Raw genomic sequence first — 19,955 nt, 5'->3', positions numbered from 1 at the left:
TGGAAATTACCTTGGCCACATGCACCCAAGCATCACCACCACCCCATGGGAATGAGCTGCCCAGATCTGCAGACGATGCCAAAGACCAAGAACATAAAAGCAGGATTCTCCAACAAGTTGATCCTCATCTGCGGATAGAAATAGTGGGTCCAATTCACTGGACTCAGCCCCTTGGTCATTCTTAAACTGTACCTAAATTGAAAAAAAAAGGACAACCGGAATACAGGATCCTCAGTCACCACCAACAAAGCTGAGTACTTCACCAGTTACTTTCCAGGCCATGATTATTAAGTAACTCCAACAGAAGAAAATGAAACAGCTCTGTACCTTAACTGTCAATAACATTGCAGTGGGGTTGCCCAAACCTGGAGATGGTTCACGTCTTTGCTCTAAATCAGAAAATCAGAGAAATAGTCTTGGCTCTCTCATTCTCCAGGGAAAGCTCTGGCTCTGATCAGTCTGCTGATAGCTTTAATAGGGCACATGAATGCTCTTGCACTTATACTTCATTTACACTCTCTACCCTTCCTTCCTGGAGAAAAGCAAGCTTAAACACTTAAGTGAAAAAAAGGCAGGAAAGAAATTTACCTTCTTGACAGTAATCACGTATTTCCTCTGAGATGCTTATACAGCATACAGGTCCTCTGGGTTTTTTTGAATCTCCTTCATGTTGCCCATAGTGTTGCTCCCCTTACATTGTTGAGTGGGCAATTTATTCAGGGTTCAGGACTGCTCCTTGTGGCAAAGCCCCAAGAAATTCTGCTTGGCTTCCCCTAATCCGCTCACCTTCCAGCAAAGGCTGCCTCACACTTTTTTTCCCAAACCTTTCATATCTCTAGCCCAGCTGTTCTGAAGAACTAGTTAGCACAGATCACCCCACCCGTCTTTCCATAGCTCTCCTCCTCCTCCCCTTCCAACCGCTCACTCGTGTCCTGGTTCATACTTCCTGGAGCTGCCTTCAGCTGACATCTGCCTTCATCTCCCAGATTCCCAATCTCATGACTCCGGGATTTGCTTTCCCTTCAAGGGGGATGTGGCACAACAGCTTAACACAGCATTATCTCACGGTCCACCAGAAGTCTCTCCCTTTGTAACAAGGGTTTCTCTTGCCTAACTCTACCCTTAGAATAAAGAGAGCAGAGTGCAATCCATCTGACGTATTTTAGACTTGTGATTCAGAATGAGATGATCTGCTCCCTACAGCATCTTTTTCTCACCATTGACTGCAAGGGGAAACTAGCTCAGTTACATGGCTTCTGTATGCATGTCTGCGTTTCATTGAACAAAATTAGAGCGCTGCTTCTCAGATTACACATATGATGACAAATGGATTTATGCTGAACCAGTGGTTGAACACTGAATGAGTTCTGAAGTCCACGGATTACTACTAAACAGTCTGTGACAGGTATAAAAGAAAAGCAAGTCTTTAAACGTTACATAGCAATATACTTCTGTAACATCTCTAAGAGAAAGCACAGGCAGAAAAGGTTAAAAACTACTGCACTGGATCTTTTTTACAATGATGATGATGGTGTTGTGCTGTTTACTCTTAAATACAAATCATAAATGAGAGTCTAAGAATAAGCTCTGACCGTGAACGTACTCTAGCCATCCTGTACCACGTATTATAAAGCTGCTTCCTAATCTGGCAATTAAAGTGTTTAATTTTCATGGCATCTGGAGAATTCTTTGCTATATTAGACAGACCATTATAGTGCCTGCTCTTGCTGGCTTCGTAGCCAGTTCCTTGTCCATCCATTTTAACAATAAGAATGACTTGAAAAGTCACCGTGTATGTAACTTTGGGTACATGTATTTAACAACAGAAAAGGTATAGCTGGAGAGGTCTGCTTAGCTTCGCCGACTGTGACTTGAAAAGTGCAGCTTCAAGTAGTAACTTTGATAACCACCCAAAATGTCAATTTTTAAAAGTGAAACTACCCCAAAGATGAGCACCAACACAAAGACATCATCACAATGACATTCACAGGAAAAAAAAAAAAAAGGAAACACTGTGTGGTACCTCAGCTCTGTGTGTGAGTCTTCTGCTTGAGAATAAGTTTCACCTGAAGCAAGTCACACGTGTGAAACAGTGCAATTTTTATTTTAAATAACTGTATTTTCCAGCAGCTGCAGACCTTCGGGCCTGATCAGACTGTTCCTAAAGCTAATTTTGTCGTCTGGCCACCAATTCCAACGACTTTCAGAAAGCACCGAAGAAAGCAGAACCCAAACTTTGACGACAGCCTTTGAAAACGGCTGTAGCCTACTCACGGTCTCGAAGATGTGACACCCATTACGAACCAACCCCACCAACCTGTCCCCAGAAGGATTTGCTCCGACTCGAGCGGAAGCTCCCGGTGAAGAAGCTTCTCAGAACCCAGACCCAGGATCATCCGTCCCTCAGCCCCCCGGCAGCCCGTGCGAACGTCTTTCGGGGCGAGCCTTTCCTCGTGTCCCCGCTCCCCCCGGAGACTCCCACAAAAAGCCGAAGAGGCGGGAGGGCGGGGGGACGCGCTCGTTCGAGTTCCACCCGACCCTTTCCCGTTCCCCCCCACCCCGGATTCACGGCGGCGGCACCCAGCAAGGGTCGGGGCCTGACGGGCGCGGCGGCCGGCGACAGGCCCCAGCGGCGGCGCAGGCCCCGGGCCGCCTCATGGCGCCGCCGCCCCGGCCCCTCGGCCCGCATGACATCATCGGGACGGCTCGGTATCGATCCCCGCCGGCGAGCGGCTCGGCCGCTCCCGCCCCACCGCCTCGGGGAAGCGCCGGCCCCGCTGCGGACGGAGCGGGCGGGCGCCAGAGCGCAGCGCGGCCGCCATGCAGCGCGCTGGCAGCGCCGCGCCGGCCCGGGGCTGAGCGCGGAGAAGTCGCGTCCCCGGCTGCCAGGGGGGAGGCGGCGAGGCCGGGGGAAGGCGCGGTGTGGCCCGGCGGCCCCGCGGCAGATACGCCTTCCCCGAGCCGCGGGACTTTTTAAGGAGCCCTTCCTGGCTGGGGTGTCAGGGGGAAGGAATTCAGCGAGCGGGAATCGGGAGGAAAGAGAACGAGCCACAAGCGGCAGGACCCGAGCGGCGGCAGCTGAGGAAACCGCCCGGTCCCTCTCCCGGCGCGCTGCGACGCGCACCGCGGCGGCCGCTTCTGAGCCCCCATTTCAAGCGAGCGGGGCGGGAGGGGGGAAGTTCAAAGACACTAACACGGAGCGCGGGACCTAATCCCCCCCTCCCTCCGTCTCCTCAAGCGCGCTCGCCCAGCCTCGCCGATAAATCCAGCCCGGCTACGCATCGCGATGGGAACGCGCTGCCCGGAGGCTGCTGCCGACCCTTCGCCGAGGGGGCTGCTGCTGAGGCTGCGGTCCCCTCACCGGGGGGGCTGCCGCCGCTGAGGCTGCCTGCCTGCCCCCCCCGGGGAGGCTGCCGCGGAGGCTGCCTTGCCCTCAGCCAGGCGGCAGCCGCCGCCACTGGCGCTGCCTCCTGGCCCGGGCCGAGGCGGCCGCCGGCGCTGCGTTGCCCGAGGAGATCGCGCCGCTGCGACAGGGGAGGACGGGGCTCGGCGCGCGGGAGGAGGCGCAGTGAGCATGCGCCGGCCGAGCCGCTGACTGGGTTCTCAGTCGAGGTACCGAGGCACACAAAAAAAGGAAAAAAATAAAGAAAAAGGATTGAGAGACAGAAGAATGAAAGGCGGCAGAGGGAAATAAAGCCAAAAAGGTTCTGAAGGAGCCCGCGGGGATAAAGCGGCCATAAAGCGGCCGTCGGCCGGCGGGAAGGAGCAGCTCTGGCATGAGGGGATCTCCGGCGCCAACAGGTAGGAGGAGAGGGCTGGCGGGGGGTCTGGGGCGCCGCGGGCTGCCGCGGCTGCAGGTGCGTGTGAGGAGGGCTCCCCCCCCTCCGGAGTGGGTCGGGGGGGGGGGGGTGGGTTGCTGAAGAAGCGGCGTGAGGGCAGCGTTCGCAGACAGTGCCGCTGCCCCCGGCTCCCCGCCGCGGGGGGCTCCCGCCCGGCTCTGGCCGATGCGGGTGCCGGGCAGCGGCTCCCTGACAGCGCGGCGCGGTCCGGCCCTCCATGGCCGGGGGGGGGGGAGCGGGCGCCTTCGCGAGCGTGCGTGTGCGCGCGCGTGTGAGCGAGTGTGCCCGCGCGCGTGAGAGTGTGCGCGCGCGCGCGGAGGTAGGGCCGGCCGCGCGGCGGGGACGGCTCCTCAGAGGAGGGGAAGCGGCGGGGCGGGGGGGAGGGAGCCTGATTTCATGGTTTTAAAACGATGCCATGATCTGATCAGCCTCTGTTTACACAGCAGCAATCAGGCTCTTTTGTGGACGGTAAGAATGGAAGGGTTCTGCTGGGGTTCAGTGGGAGCATCCTTTGTGCACCCGAGGTGGCAGAGGAGGCACTCGGCGTGAATAACGGCGGCGCCTGATCGCGCCTGCTGTGGCTCCGGTCCCTGGCTCCGGAGGGAGAGGGGAAAAAACAAAACCACCCACAAAAAAAAAAAAAAATCCCAGCAGCAGCAGGCTGTTCTTTAATTTATTTTATTTTATTGCATGAAATGTGTTCCAGTGCGATTCACTGGGAGGATTAGTGGGAATCGCGGAGCCCTAATTAGCTAAAAAAAAATATTACTATATGTTTATTTAAGCATAACCAAAACCAGCCCTCCCGAAAGGATGGGCATTGTGTCTTGGGTGTGTTGCCTGTTTTTGCTCGGTATTTACACTGACCGTTGCTTATTATGAATTACGTTGAGGCTTTAAAGATTTGCATTAAAACGGGGGGGTGGGGAGACCCTCAAGCATGGTGCTATCGACTATCTGGCATACCTGTTTATTTGAAAGCCTAAATGATAAAATTACGGTTTATCAGAGGAAGGGAGGGGGATAATGAATACTGTTTCTCTTACAATGTGCATGAACTAACACAGTGTGATTAATGTGCTTTGGTGTCTTGGGTTAAAAAACATAAATTCTGCAGGGTTTCTTTGGGTGTGATCCGTATCAACACAGCAGCTGCCTCTAAAACATTGACAAATACCGTAGCCGTGAAATAAATATAGGTACTGTCAAAATATCAGCAGTCTTTGGGGATTTTTTTTAAAGATGTCAGTGATTAAGTCTTGCGCTTGCAAACTGGGAATCTTTTGATTCATAAAATCTGAGGCTTTAACTGTGAAATTAAATATGCCACCAAATATAAGGGGCACCGGTCAGTTCTGAAACTGTAAGAAGCCAAATCTGTGAAATGCCAATAATCAATCATGCTAAACAGTAAGTATATAAAAAAAAAAGCCTCATGATTTTTAAAAACAAACAATAGTAGTCAAATTTACAACTTCATTTGGTTCTCCATAAATTAACATCTTTGTTAGCACTTTCTGACATCATTTCTTGTTAACTTAAGAACTGATAGCTCGATTTTTTTTCAGATATTTTGATGGCATGACAAATCAGAAAGAAGAGGATGTACTGTATGACTAGACACAAGATCAGTTCTGTTTGTGGATTACATTTTCAGTAAGATGTATGGATCTATTTTTTCCTTGTTCTTATATATAGATCATGAGACTTGACTGAGGCAATATACATATCATCCATCTATCTATGGCGAACTACAGCCATGCAGCTGACAACATTTTGCAAAATCTCTCTCCTTTAACAGCTTTTCTGAAACTGACTTCACTGGGTTTCATAATAGGAGTCAGTGTGGTGGGTAACCTTCTGATCTCCATTTTGCTAGTCAAAGATAAGACCTTGCATAGAGCTCCTTACTACTTCCTGTTGGATCTTTGCTGCTCAGATATCCTCAGATCTGCAATTTGTTTCCCGTTTGTTTTCACCTCTGTAAAAAATGGCTCTACCTGGACGTACGGGACTCTTACTTGCAAAGTGATTGCCTTTTTGGGGGTTTTGTCCTGCTTTCACACTGCTTTCATGTTATTCTGCATAAGCGTCACCAGATACTTAGCTATTGCCCACCACCGTTTTTACACGAAAAGGCTGACCTTCTGGACTTGTTTGGCCGTTATCTGTATGGTGTGGACCCTCTCTGTAGCCATGGCTTTCCCCCCAGTTTTAGATGTGGGCACCTACTCGTTCATTAGGGAGGAAGACCAATGCACTTTCCAGCATCGTTCCTTCAGGGCTAATGATTCCTTGGGATTTATGCTTCTTCTTGCCCTTATCCTCCTAGCCACACAGCTTGTCTACCTCAAGCTGATATTTTTTGTTCACGATCGAAGGAAAATGAAGCCAGTCCAGTTTGTTGCAGCGGTGAGCCAGAACTGGACTTTTCATGGTCCTGGAGCGAGCGGTCAAGCAGCTGCGAATTGGCTGGCTGGATTTGGAAGGGGTCCCACACCTCCAACCTTGTTGGGAATCAGGCAAAACGCGAACACCACAGGCAGGAGAAGGCTACTGGTTTTAGATGAGTTCAAAATGGAGAAGAGAATCAGCAGAATGTTCTACATCATGACATTCCTCTTTCTGACCTTGTGGGGTCCCTATTTGGTAGCCTGTTACTGGAGAGTTTTTGCAAGAGGGCCTGTAGTACCGGGGGGATTTCTAACGGCCGCTGTCTGGATGAGTTTTGCCCAAGCTGGAATCAATCCTTTTGTCTGCATTTTCTCCAACAGGGAGCTGAGGCGCTGTTTCAGCACAACCCTTCTTTACTGCAGAAAATCCAGGTTACCAAGGGAACCTTACTGTGTTATATGAGGGAGCATCTGTAAATCTTTAGCCTTGTGAAACACTACCATTCTCTGCTAAGCAATTGTGGCCTGTAGCCATGTCTTGAGAAGAAAATCAAGAATGGGATGTCAGCAGTTGTAAGGATTTGGGCAACATTCTGCAGTCTTTGCAATAGCTCACCTCTAATCCTGTTTTAAACCTAAACATGTTCCTGCTGACCACTGCTGAAGGTTTGTAATTAAGAACAAAGGACTGAACTACTGCCCTGAATTCCTTTATGTGGTTGAAATCTAGATTATGAAAGTAGCAGGTGCTAAGTATCAGTGCTAAATGCTGTGTATATCACTACATAAAATAAGACCATCAAAAAGATTAGCATTGGACATCTTAATAAATTAAGTTGATATGAGGTTAATGTGTTGATAAAACTAATTTTAGACATCTGAAGACCTTTAAAACATTTCATACAATTATTGTTTTGCAAAGACTGAAAACTGGGGACTCAAGTACTGTAACTGATTAAAGATGTGCCATGCATTATTGGATTATCACACTTACAAATCTGTTTGCCTTGTGAGTAAGTTTTGGGGAGCATTCCAAAGCAGTATTTTTGTTCAGATTTAGACTTTTTTTTTTTTTTCCAAATACATTACTCTTTCTAAATACCATTTTCCTTAACAATGAAATTACTTACATTTAACTATATTCTGTGGTTTTTGCTGATTTGGTATAAAGTTTAATAGACTCTTCATTTATATTTTTTAAAAAGCTAGATATCAGTCTGTTAGGCAACGTTAATGATAATATCCAGTCATAATTGAACAGTTATACAGAATAAACACATGTTGCCTTAAAGGGTTATCTAGTATCTTCCATTTTGTTTAGCATTGAAGCAAATAAGCAAGGAAAATTGAATCAATAACTCTGGTCAGTCATTTGGGAGTGCATGAAAGATCACTTAGTCCTCTTTTTTCCTTTTTACTCCAATGGTTCCCAAAATCATTATGCACATCACTGGGATGATATGATTTTTTTTTCTAGGTGTGCCGCCCTTTCTAGTTTGTTCTGAGAAACACAGGCAGTTGATGTATGTTTATATTTTAAGACAGCTGTCATGGGGAGACCGCAGCCTTAGTATGATATCTTGCACAATTTGTGAAGCATTTATTCTACTGAAGGCACAGTCTTGTTTATATTTTCTGCACATTTTGGTGTATTGGTTGTTTTAAATTATTTAAGTTTTAACTTGTGAAAGCATATAATATGATTTCTTAGTATTTTAGAAATACATTAGAGTCTGTGAGTCTTTCCTTCTTTAAGATACAGATGTGTGGATTTCAATATAAAGTTGCATTTGCCAAAATTTACCTGTGTAGCTTGTTAATTTTCTTGGAATAAAATTTTACATTTTTCCAGTTATACAATTAACCTTTTTTATTTTGTCTAGTGAGCTAGCATGAAGTACTGAGAATGTAGCCATTATGAATTATTATCCTTTGCAGTCACTGTATTCCCAAACTGTAAATGCATGAATGATGGGGACCACAGGATTGATAAATGATATTATCTACAGTAGCACTATTGTGTAGTTTATCATAATTACCCATCTATCTGTTCTAATATGTCAGTTATATTTAAAGTTACAACACAGTATTTGACATTAACTTCACAGTTTAATTTTGGAAAATATGTATATTTGAAGCACAACATCATGAGTTGGTCAATCATAAAGAACATGGATTTTTCTTAATTTTTGGAGAGACAAGACTGGAGGTCTTAATTCAGTATTGGTATATCTTGTCCTTTGTTGTAGTTTTATGACCAGCAAGTTAATATATACATACACAAGCAGCAGTCAATAATGGAAACGCTTAAATTTGTATAACATTATACAACATATGCAACAATTCAGAGAGTTGTGTCTGTATGTGATCAGACAACTTGATCAAAGATTTAGTGAGCAATCTGTTTGACCTCACTTACGCTTTTATACTGAGGTTGATTGGTTGAGAGGCATGGCTTTATATACTGTGTTGAAACAGAAAAATTGCGAAAATAATGAGTCCTCATCAGTGCAAGAATGTTTTAGAACGTAATTTGAAACGGGACCAATAAACTTCTACCAAAAGGACTTTTTTATTACACTGAAAAAGGCTTTGAAATTAAGGTAGTTAAGCAATTGTCAAAGATAGCAAGAGTGAATAGAAACTGAGTCGTATGTTGAGAAAAATTCTGAAAGTTATCCCACTTAAGTTTACTAAAAGGTTGATTGGCAATAACTTCAGTCTAATTTCTATAAAATAGTAACCTTTACAAGGAACATTGATATTACATATTGTAATAAAGAAGTACATATAAATAAAGTTGTAAATAGTGTTACAGTTGTAGAAGTAGTCGGTTCTGAAGATTAGCCAGAAAATTTTCAACTATGAAATTTCAAAAGCTGCAAGTTTAGGGCCTGACCTAACTCCTAATAAAGTCAGTTGGTGTTTTCCCATTAACTTCATTTGGAGCAGAAGCAGGCCCTAACATTTCTATAGTACTATGCTTCTGAAATACTAAGAAGGCTGTATTTACTATGCAGTGGGAAAAGAAAAAAATTAAAAACAATTTAAAATTATTTCCCTGGAAGTTCTGCAAGCAGTAACTGATGTAAATTAAAATAATAAACAGTAAACAAGTCTGAAAGCAAATATTTTGCTAAATGTTTTTCTTTTGATATGAATACAATTCCTTTGGCTAACTGAAAAATACACAACTGTATTACTACCTGACAGAGGAGAGGTACTTTTTTTTAAGTGAATTTTTGTAATTGATCCAGTAAGAAGTCTTGTGACCGAAGTATTTCCTTCTGTTTTCTCTGGTATTAAAAGAACAAGGGGATGTTCAGTGAAATTAAAAGGCAACACATGAAGTAACGTTTTATGCAAAGTGATTACTCAGTGGAACTCACTGGCACAGGATGTCAAGCAGTTTAGAGAGATTCCTACAAGAACTATATGTATACAGGAATTAAAGCAGTGCAGTTTTTGTTGTCGGTGTCATTTTGATCCTGGTCAGTATTTCAAACGTAATGTATATATATTAGGGTATAGGGTATAAATTTGAAGGCGCAAGGAGGTTTATTCCGATTCAGTACACTGTTGTGTCACAGTATGAAAAGCCTTTCGCTTTCATTTTAGCACAGGAGTTAAGCTGTTGCCAACGCTAGAGTACAGGTCTGGTAGGTTACTCTTCAGAATGGCAAAGAATATCACACTATTTTATATCTGCATTGATCTTTAATGCTCATGGGTAATGTGAAGTTAGTGGTTTTAATTTTCCTGGTGGCAGCAAAAAAGAGTAAGAACAGATTCCCTGGAGAAGAGGCTGTCTGCCCCTATTGCTTTCCTGCCCTCTGTTGCCCCACTGGCCCTTTGGCAGCCTCTGCATCAATACTTCTTCAAGATTAAATGTTTCAAGTACTGAGTCTTATACTTCTGCCCCTTAAGAAATACCTCGGCTATCCCTCCTCCTCAGTAGATAATCTCCTGCAGCAGCTTCCCAAGGTTTGTCGGTGTCTGGGTTCTCTTCCTGAAGACAGAGAGAATTCCTTCCAGCTGTTTTTGATGACTTTCATGGAGTCGTCATTCCATGACGCTTGGCTGGCACACTGGGTGTCTCTTTCTTTTGGCTTTGATCATGAAGTAAATGCTATCTAGGTTATGCAGAGAAAAGTGAGAATGGGGAGGGGGCAGCAGGAAACAACTTCACCTCTCCCAACTCCTGCATAAAGAAACCACTGTTACTGTTGCATTGCCCAAGAGCATATGACTTTTCAAAAGCATATTCGTTGCTAATGACCCTCTAAATGAATAAAATGTACAGTTAGCCAATTAATGCTAATTGATTGGCTAACTAATGCTGGGTTTGGTACAGCTACAAAATATTATGCTCTGGAGGACATCAGGACAAGGGGCAATGGGCACAAACTGAGGCACAGGAAGTTCCGTCTGAACATGAGGAAGAACTTCTTCCCTCTGAGGGTGACGGACCACTGGAACAGGCTGCCCAGGGAGGTTGTGGAGTCTCCTTCTCTGGAGATATTCAAGACCCGCCTGGACAAGGTCCTGTGCAGCCTGCTGTAGGTGACCCTGCTTTGGCAGGGGGGTTGGACTAGATGACCCACAGAGGTCCCTTCCAACCCCTACTATTCTGTGATTCTGTGTGATTCTGTGATTCTGTGAGCCTTCAGCACAGGAAAGACATGGACCTGTTGAAGCAGGTCCAGAGGAGGGCCACAAAAATGACCAGAGAGCTGGAACACCTCCGCTGTGAAGAAAGGCTGAGAGAGTTGGGGCTGTTCAGCCTGGAGAAGAGAAGGCTCTGGGGACACCTCATTGCGTCCTTCCAGTACTTAAAGGGGGCTTATAAGAAAGATGGGGGCAAACTATTTAGCAGGGCCTGTTGCAATAGGAGAAGGGGTAATGGTTTTAAACTGAGAGAGGATAGATTTAGACTGGATATAAGGAAGAAATTTTCTACAATGAGGGTGGTGAAACACTGGCACAGGTTGCCCAGAGAGGTGGTAGAGGCTCCATCCCTGGAAACATTCAAGGTCAGGTTGGACAGGGCTCTGAGCAACCTGATCTAGTGGAAGATGTCCATGCGCATTGCTCATTGGACTAGACGACCTTTAAAAAGGCCCCTTCCAACCCAAACTATTCTATGATATTACAGCTATTCTATGATTATTACAAAATGGCTTTCTGTCAGTCTCTAGCCCTTGGAGGCAGTCGTCCACTGTATCTATCTCCTTTTAAGTGCATTGAGTTTGTTCACTTGTATTGTTTTTGCTTTGCCTTTCAAGCATGTGAACATTTTACTTATATTAATAGGAGTCCAGTACTGCAGCAAGCTGTTGTTACTCATGGGTTTAGAAAATGAAGTAAAAAGGGAACTCTGATGATTTTCGAGGTGAATTAGAGAGGTATTTTGACAAACAATTTTTTTTTTGTCAAATGTTAAATAAAACTGTGGGTTGCAGGGCTCTTTCGTAGTTACACAGTCAGCTTTCAATTATTGAAAATGGAAATGGAGTAGACTAACTCGTGTAAAGCTAAAACATAGGTAATACAAAGCATACACACATTAGGTAAGAACTTCCTGTGTTTATTACATTTATTGAGGAATGGAATTAAGCTGAAGTAAAAAGTGAGATGAGAAATTCAAAGAAAAATGGTGTGTGTTTTTCCTTTTTTTCTGCTTTGTTTTAGCATGGCACTGCTAATCTGCAACCTGGGTTACACACCCACAGACAACCAAGCATTGACTGTACAATTCTGCATACCACATAGACAACTTTCTTCGAGTTTATATTCATTGAGAGCTGTGTAAGTGCACACTACTAATCTGATTGACTTTTCAGAGAAAAGAGGAGGCTTGGTCTGAGCTACTGTTCTTGAAAACTAAAATTCAATATATGTTCTATGCTTTTGTTTACGGAAGTGATTTTGAGTGTGAAAAAATCCGTGATCTCAATCAGTAATGATCGTAAGCATTCTCTGGCCATGACCATTAACAACAGGACAAGATGACATTTTGCAATGCAAATCAAAGAGTTTGATATTATACACCGTGACTTTCCTTGAGTGGCCTGAAAATAGCCCATGCTTTACATATAGAAAAAAATATGATGAAGCTGTCCATTTAAATGGATAAAGTCTTCAGCTAGCCAGCATGGAAAAATAAGGGTGAATTTCAAAGATTGCTTGTTATAAATAGCGAAGAGTTTTTGTGGTGTTTTTTGTTTGGCTGAACTGTGTAATTACATAAGTATATGATGATCAAAGGAGTGCCAGAGTAAACAAGTTAGATTTTTTGATAGTCTAAAAAGGAAATAAGTAACAACAATCTTCAGCCATTTGAAATAAAATAATTGCATTTGTCCATAAGTTTCATAAAATTTAGAGACAAAACAATTATTGCCATTGTCAGTACTTTGTGATTTTATGTACCTGATGCATTTAAAGAACTGTGTCTTTAGACAGTGAGTTGATTGATGCAGCCCAGTGAGAGACTTACGCATCACAGTTTTTGTACTATGTATTTAATAAGCACAAGAGATATAAAGACAGAACTCATCTGATATAATATGCAACAAATTCTGCATTAGCTACAACAAAACTCCAAATATTATGCAAATTACTGTCTCCAGAGATTGTTCAGAATTATCTCTGTGCTAATTCACAAAAAGTCTACTTCACCTTTGTTAAAGAGCCATCTAGTTAAAGATGTGTATTTTTTTCATCCCTTCACTGCTTGGCTAAGACAAGTTCTTCTGTAATGTGGAACTAGAAATCCCGAGTATGAAATTATTTATTTGAATTTCAGTTATTATGCTACCTATATGTGACATTGTTGTAGTCACATTTTAAATAACCCCACAAAATTTATGGTTGAAGGATGTGAATGATCACTTACAATGCAAAAAACCAAAAAACAATCACATACTTCCATTTCGTTCTTACTCATATTTCCATGAAAGTTTCAGTTTTAGGAATGCAGAGGCAAACTCTGAAATACAAGTATGTTGGAGGGGAAAGAAAGAACAGCCGGAAACACATCTATTAAGGTTATCTTTGCAATGAAGAAGGTTATCATACATGCATTGCATTTTCTGCATGGTTATAATCTTATCAGCTTTCCCACTTTTTGCCAGTGTGTAGATGCGATATAGATACAATTCTGATGCCACCATTAACTACAGCATTTCCTGAGCCCTTTTATTTTCATTCTATAACCATCAAGCTCAAGCATGCTAACATCCTTATGCAAATTGAAGAAATTGCTGAAAATGGAAAGTTTTGCACTGGAGTAATCTTGGCGGATCGGGTCCTTGAGACAGTGTGAGAGAGTGGCACAGATACTTGATGACTACTCTAGGCAGCACGTTGGAGGATACAAACAAAGTTTTCACCCCTGTTCATGAGCCAGTTAAAATCCTGCTGTTGTCCCGTAATGAAACCACCTCCCATGGAACTGGCCCATTGCAGGACTGCAACCCACTTCATGCTGGGTTTTACTAGGACGTTGGTTGTGCATGCCCAGAGTACTAACAGGTGAAATTCAGCAGTAAGCAGAGATAAGAAATGCCTGGACAACATTTGTAGGCTACAGACAGGTGATACGTGCTTGTCTTCTCAAAACAGAAGAAGTAACAGAAGAAGCAGCGGCCCAGAGATAATTGTTTTTTGTGAGCTGGTTGATATTTTGTGCCCTGTTGGCCCCTCAGAAGTGACTGAGAAGATCTGTTTTGTTCTTGATTTTGTTTTTTTTTGGAAAATGCATGCCATCTTAGCTGCTCCATTCTATCCCACCCATTACCAGTTGAGCACTTGATTTTATGCTTAGTCGAGTCTGTATGTTCCTTAAAATACATATTTAATAGTAAAACTTATTTGTAGCTGTGCACTGATTATGGAGATATATATCAGTGTAGGTACTTGCTCATTTTCATAAGCACTTCCTGTGTCACAGACACACAAATCCTGTTTTTGAAATTAAGGCACTCTACAATTATGTGTTTCCTGAATTCTCTGTGAAGGCCCTTAAGCTTTGGATATTTCTCCTATTTGACTGAAAACACTCAATGCAGATTATTAGGGCACACCACAGGGAACATTTGATTTCTCTGACTGCAGGACTGTTTGGACATCATGAGGACTGGAAATGTATATTTAGCTTCTGTATAATAATTTATGGTAATGACTGGGCAATAGAATCGACAGCGGTGGGACTGCTAGAATAGGATATTTCGGTAACTGCAACTTTAAATTACATTGTAAGACATGGAGCACAAAGGAGAAATGCTCCTTTTGTAAGATGATTATGTAAATGGGAAGTAAACACACACAAATGAGCACAGTTCTATAGGATTTTGATTAACATATTCAGTCATAGCTATAGCAAGATGGGCATAAAACAAAAAAGCAAGAGGAAGTAGCGTACTATTTGATGTGTAATCCCTGTAACTTTGGCTCGATTCCTGCCATCCCAACTCAAGGAAAATTTTCCCTTCTCTTTTGTGGAAACTTGTCTCAATAAAGACTATAAGATCGTGATAATTTATAGAAGTGTTCATGTCTTTTGCTTGACTAGTTCTCAGTGAGAGCATGGCATATCAGGACTTTAATAGCTGTCATAGTCTCTGTGCAAAAGCCATCTTTTGATTGATTTCAGGAGGGAGTGTATGTGCGTATATATATGTACATATACTTCTCTCAGACTCGCCAAAATAATGTAGTGTGGGCACTTAGTATCACAACAGAGTACGATAAATGAGTATGAAATCAAATGCAGGGAAGGTGAGAGACATTTAGTAATAGCTTCCTATGACAATAGCTGTAAATAATGCGTTTGGACTTATTTGGAAACCTGCTTGTAAGTTCCTAAGTAGTGGTAAGGGCGTCTGCAGCAAGGTGAGGTGCGGTGCTGCAGCTGAGTCCTTGTCCCCACTTCTTTACGTAGGGGCAGACTGGAAGCAGTACACTTTATAGGCTGGTTCCTGCCCCAAGCACCTTGCGTGGTAGTAATATTCACTAAACTCAGCAGCCTGAGGATTTACTCCAGGTGGATTATTCAGTCACGGTCAAATTTTTGAAATTTGTTTTTCTTTCAGTGTTTTCTGTGAGTAGTTTGTGCTCCTAATAGGTGGAAAGAAGTGCATGTAAAGGGAATGAACGGGTTGAGCAAATCCTTTTCAGCCCAGACTTGGTGTGAGGAATTTCATAAGGATGGAGATAGGTGTGGAAGCCCCTCACAGTTTTACCATCTCTCTCAGACACTCTTGTATTTCAGCGTAGTTAGCATATATGCACACAAGGGGCTCAAACAGTCTGCGGTCTGCGCCAGTCAGCATTCAGTCTCTCTTTCCAATGTAAATCTCCAGGAGGACAGACACCAGTATTGGTGGAGACTCTTCTGCATAGATGATGTAGAAGAGGCACATGGTCACAATGCTGAGATTTGCTGTATCCCTTTTGGTTGGAGGAAACAATTCAATTTTGTATCTTTTGTATTAAAATTTCATGTTAAATTTCAGTATCACAGAAAAGCCCATTGCCCCCTCCCAACCAGGAAAACCACCAGTCTAGCTGGTAAACACAGTTTTGGTGGGAATATTATGATACTTTGGCATCAGTTAAATAAACGCTCATACAATAACAATTGCTGCAATATTTGATTATATGAAACCCCTGAAGGGGTTAATTTCCTGCTTTGGCATTTTCCGTATGCAAAGATCCTCACTCCATTTCATGCAAGACAGGTTTGGCAAATGTGGATGCTTTGGGTGGTATTGACATCTAAGTTACGCCATCTGAGGACAAGTGCTTGCTGCTAAATAATGTATTCATTTAAAGTTCAGAAGAGACTGTGCAAAGCTAGCTACCACAAAAAAAAACCAAGCAATGTTTTCCTAAGTCACGTATGTGATCCATTAAACATTGGCTTTGGTACCTGGGTATTGTGAGACTTAACATTCAAACCTGATACAGAATTAGAACCAAGCTGTCAAGATAATTTCTAGTCACTGAATGTAACTATGAAATGTTATTGTTGCATACATTCTACTTGACTGCCTCTCTACAAATATTGAAAAAGTGCGTATGATAAGACTCAGATGGAAAAGCCTTGACCGTACTTAAATTAGTGATAAAATGCCTGTTGCTTTCAGTGAAGGCAGGATTCTATGTATCAACCTTAATTTCTAAAGACAGTGGATGTATGCCATACAGTGAATGTATACATTACACTGATGTATGCCCAGCATGTCTAAGAAATGAGTTTTTAAGGCCTAGTTCACATTCTTAAGCTCTTTAGTTCTGTTTTCTTTGTCAAGGTCTTCATATTATGCTTGCAGCAGTGAAATCTGAACGCTTGTTGTGATTTGTATTTATATAACCATGTTGCTTAGTAGCCTCTTTATAGACAAGTACCCCCTTTTATTAGGTTCCTTGAAAAAGCAGCCCCTGTCTAAAAGCAAACAATTAAAAGATAACACAAGGTGGGTACAGACAAGTGGGATTCTGAGGAAATTATGAGACAGTGTTGGTGAGCATGATGGGCAAGGAGATCCCAGCATATTCAGGCTGCTCCTTTTTTTTTTTTCCTTTTTGTGGTGGGGATAGAGATGATTGAAAAAGAAGGCTTTAAAAGAACTGAAAAATAACAAGGGATGGATTCTCAGAAGAGAAGACCAGCTTGGGAGAAAGTACAAAAGCTGTTTCCTGAAAATCTAATTGTCAGTGATAATTGTTAGTGATAGCCTGTCAACATGAGCAAATTGGAACCTCTTGATAAAGAAGGAAAGACTTTAGGCCAAGATGAGCAGAATGAAGTCGCTTCAAAGCTGAAGGAGGAATAGAAAATAGCTACCGATTCACAGCATTAGGAGAAAGAGGTCATTAGAGGTCATGTTGAAAGTAAGGTTCAGTGAAAACAATTGGTGAAAGCCAAGGAGATTGACTCCAGGATAGCTGCCAAAATAAGAGCAATACGGACCCCACTCCTTGGAGTTTTTTTGGTTGGTTTTTTTTTGTTCGTTTGTTGGGGTTTTTTTTCAAATTAAGGAAGAGACTGCATAATTCCAGAATTGTTATGGGAGGAGACAGAGGACAGAAGAGAGTGATGAAACCAGCAAAGGAGTGGTTGAGAGACAGGACTGGATATTGGCAAGAGTGGTGGGAGGTGAGGATAGCTGAAGGGAAGGGCTGGCAGAAGACCAAATGTGGATGAATGTCCTTGGACTAAAGTGGGGAGATGTGGATTTGAGATTCCAGGAGGTGGAGGACTCTGGAAAAATGGAAAGGATGATGATAACAAGAAGGGGGAGTGACATCAGTCAGGGAAGGGGAGGGACAAAGAATCAGAGAGCAGCTGTGTTGTGGGAGGATGGCAAGAGCCAAGAGTGAGGATGGCCTGGACAGGAGCAGGTTGCTGTTGTCTAGTAGAGGTTCTTCTTGTCAATGGCATTGTGCTAACCCACGGCAAAAGGAAGCGATGCCAAGGGGTTCCAACATTAGTACGGTCTGGGCAACTGTGGTCTCAGTGCTCTCAGCGTCTTGCAGCCAGTATTACGTATGAGTTCAGTAGGAGAGTGAAGAAAGACTGAATAGTACCCATGATTTACTGTTCTTTCCTTTTTAACATTTTGACAGGATTTTCTGTTCTACTTCCATATTTTTGTTGCTTGTTTTGTAATGTTACTCTAGTAAGAAAAACTACATGTTCTTTGTAAGTGATGCTATGTATTTAGAGTATGTTGGCCCAGCAATTTTGATAACTTTCAGACTGAATGATAGCATTTCAGAACAGTGAAAGTGCAGTTTCTGTGCAATTTGAGAGCACTGCGGTGTTTTATTATCATTATCTCCTATAATGGTGGTATCTTGGTCTGGTGAAGTGACCATTAGGATGAAAGCCAGTAACTTCCAGGTTCTCATTGCAGCTTTGCCACTAACGTCATTGCATGGGTGACCTTGGGTGATTTGTATAAGCCAACTTTTCAGCTATCCACTAATTTTAAGCAGTCCAAGGACATTTTGGGATCCCAGTTTAAGTGAATTGATTCACTAGTGAATCAATTTCCAAGGGAATGCAGCACCCATAAGTATACATTATGTTAATGTGGTAGATGTGTAGGTGATAAAACTGATCGAAAATGTCCTGTTTAACTTGTTTTGCCAAGTCTTCGCCTTCTGCAGGAAATTTCAACTTCCACTTCTCAGACTTCTCCTTCCTGAGAAACCAAAAATCTTCTGTGAAGATAAGTTTGATTTCCTGACCATTCTTTAAGATTAGGGCCAGAAATATTTCCAATACTCTTCCAAAATGAAGGTAGCCAGATTAGTGGTGAGCTTGAAAATGTGGGTTGAAAACTTTTTTCTGCATAGTTTGCCAGTTGAATGAAGTGACTAATAATAAAACTTACTTGAAGGATAAGAGACTTAATTATGTAATGTTTCTAGATTTCTGAAACTCATTATAAATCAGGATTCACCCCCTGTAATTGACAAGGCCATAGGAAGATGCCCACAGCCGCCCTAGGCAAGCAAATAATTGTTGGAATTTTCTCAGTTAAAGGTTGATGAGGCAGTGTGGTGGTCAGCTTTCACTGCTGACAGTAGGCTGCAGCACAAAAGTTTGGAGACAACTGTGACAGATGATTTGGGATGTTCAGATAACCTCATCTTGCCAAGAGATATGTTCATTAAGTTGTCAAAGAACTGAAATGTGTGCATTGCCCATCCATCTGGCATATAATTTAAATACAGCTGAATTCCTGACCTCAGATATGATATAAGCATTTTTGAGTAGACACGACTGATAAATTTGCATAAACAGAGGCTCTTAGAATAAAAATGCATTTTAAAAGGACAATAAAAAAACCACTTCTGAGATCTAGACACTTGTGACAACGTTGATAGGTGGTAACATAGTCAAATAAAAAAATATTTTACTGACTGCTAAATAATATTTTTTAAATGTTTGCACAGAATCTTTAGTACAATTAATAAAATCTCTCTGTAGCCTGAAGAAAGGTGTCAGCAGTTGAAGTGCCTGAAACTGAGATACTGAATTCATCACAATGAGTTTTCTGAGGGCTGAATAGATAATCTGCATGATTTTAAATATTAAAAGCCTTTGTCAGGGTAGATGTGCCTGCAAAAATGCAAGCTGGCATTTGCACATGATTAAGTCACAGTTGTCTGGGCAATTCCATATCTGGGTTACCACAAAATATTATAAATAAAAACAAGTATTGATGCCTGATTTTTTTTTTTAATTGCTTCCATCAGGCAGCAATGCTGTCATCAGTTAGGTGGATTTTAGCAATATTATTTTAAGACCTTGATATTTGAAACCTGATCATACCGATAAACTGTTAGAACTAAAACCTGCAAAACCTGGGGGATACCTAATGACCCTATGGGAATAGTAGCACCGTGGAGGCTAGGTGTGTGCCTTGGGGGTCTGTATGAGCCACCTAGGTTCCCTTGACTGTCAGTGGATCTTCAGCAACCAGATTGATGGTTTGATGGATAGGTTTGGAAAGGGGTTCTCTGAATTCTGGAGGCTTTCAATGTAGGCACCTAAATCAGAGCCTGAGGCTTGATGGTGAACACCCTTTCAGTCTTTCTTCAGGTCTCTGTGTGAGAACGCTGCCACAGACTCAAGACTGAATATAACAAAAAGGGAAGACTCATTCTTTATCTGTACAGGAGAGCTGGTGCATTAATTCAAACT

The 19,955-nt window shown here is 42.6% G+C and overlaps 1 protein-coding gene across 2 annotated transcripts; it reads left to right on the top strand.

The window, feature by feature from the left end:
• Positions 1-3,424: 3,424 nt before the first annotated feature.
• GPR85 (G protein-coupled receptor 85) lies at positions 3,425-11,865 on the top strand. Of its 2 annotated transcripts, none has more exons than XM_075429161.1 (2): positions 3,425-3,801; positions 5,408-11,865. In XM_075429161.1, the coding sequence occupies exon 2, from the start codon at positions 5,583-5,585 to the stop codon at positions 6,693-6,695; it is 1,113 nt and encodes a 370-aa protein (XP_075285276.1). In that variant the 5' UTR covers positions 3,425-3,801; positions 5,408-5,582; the 3' UTR covers positions 6,696-11,865. The 2 variants fall into 2 exon arrangements, with proteins under 2 accessions (XP_075285276.1, XP_075285277.1); XM_075429162.1 differs by lacking the exon at positions 3,425-3,801 and adding an exon at positions 4,226-4,307.
• The last annotated feature ends 8,090 nt before the right edge of the window (positions 11,866-19,955 follow it).

This window comes from Opisthocomus hoazin, chromosome 8 (assembly GCF_030867145.1).
Source record: "Opisthocomus hoazin isolate bOpiHoa1 chromosome 8, bOpiHoa1.hap1, whole genome shotgun sequence".
NCBI classification, from domain to species: Eukaryota; Metazoa; Chordata; class Aves; order Opisthocomiformes; family Opisthocomidae; genus Opisthocomus; species Opisthocomus hoazin.
The sequence above is the reverse complement of the archived record's forward strand: the minus strand, read 5'-3'. Positions and strand labels throughout refer to the sequence as shown.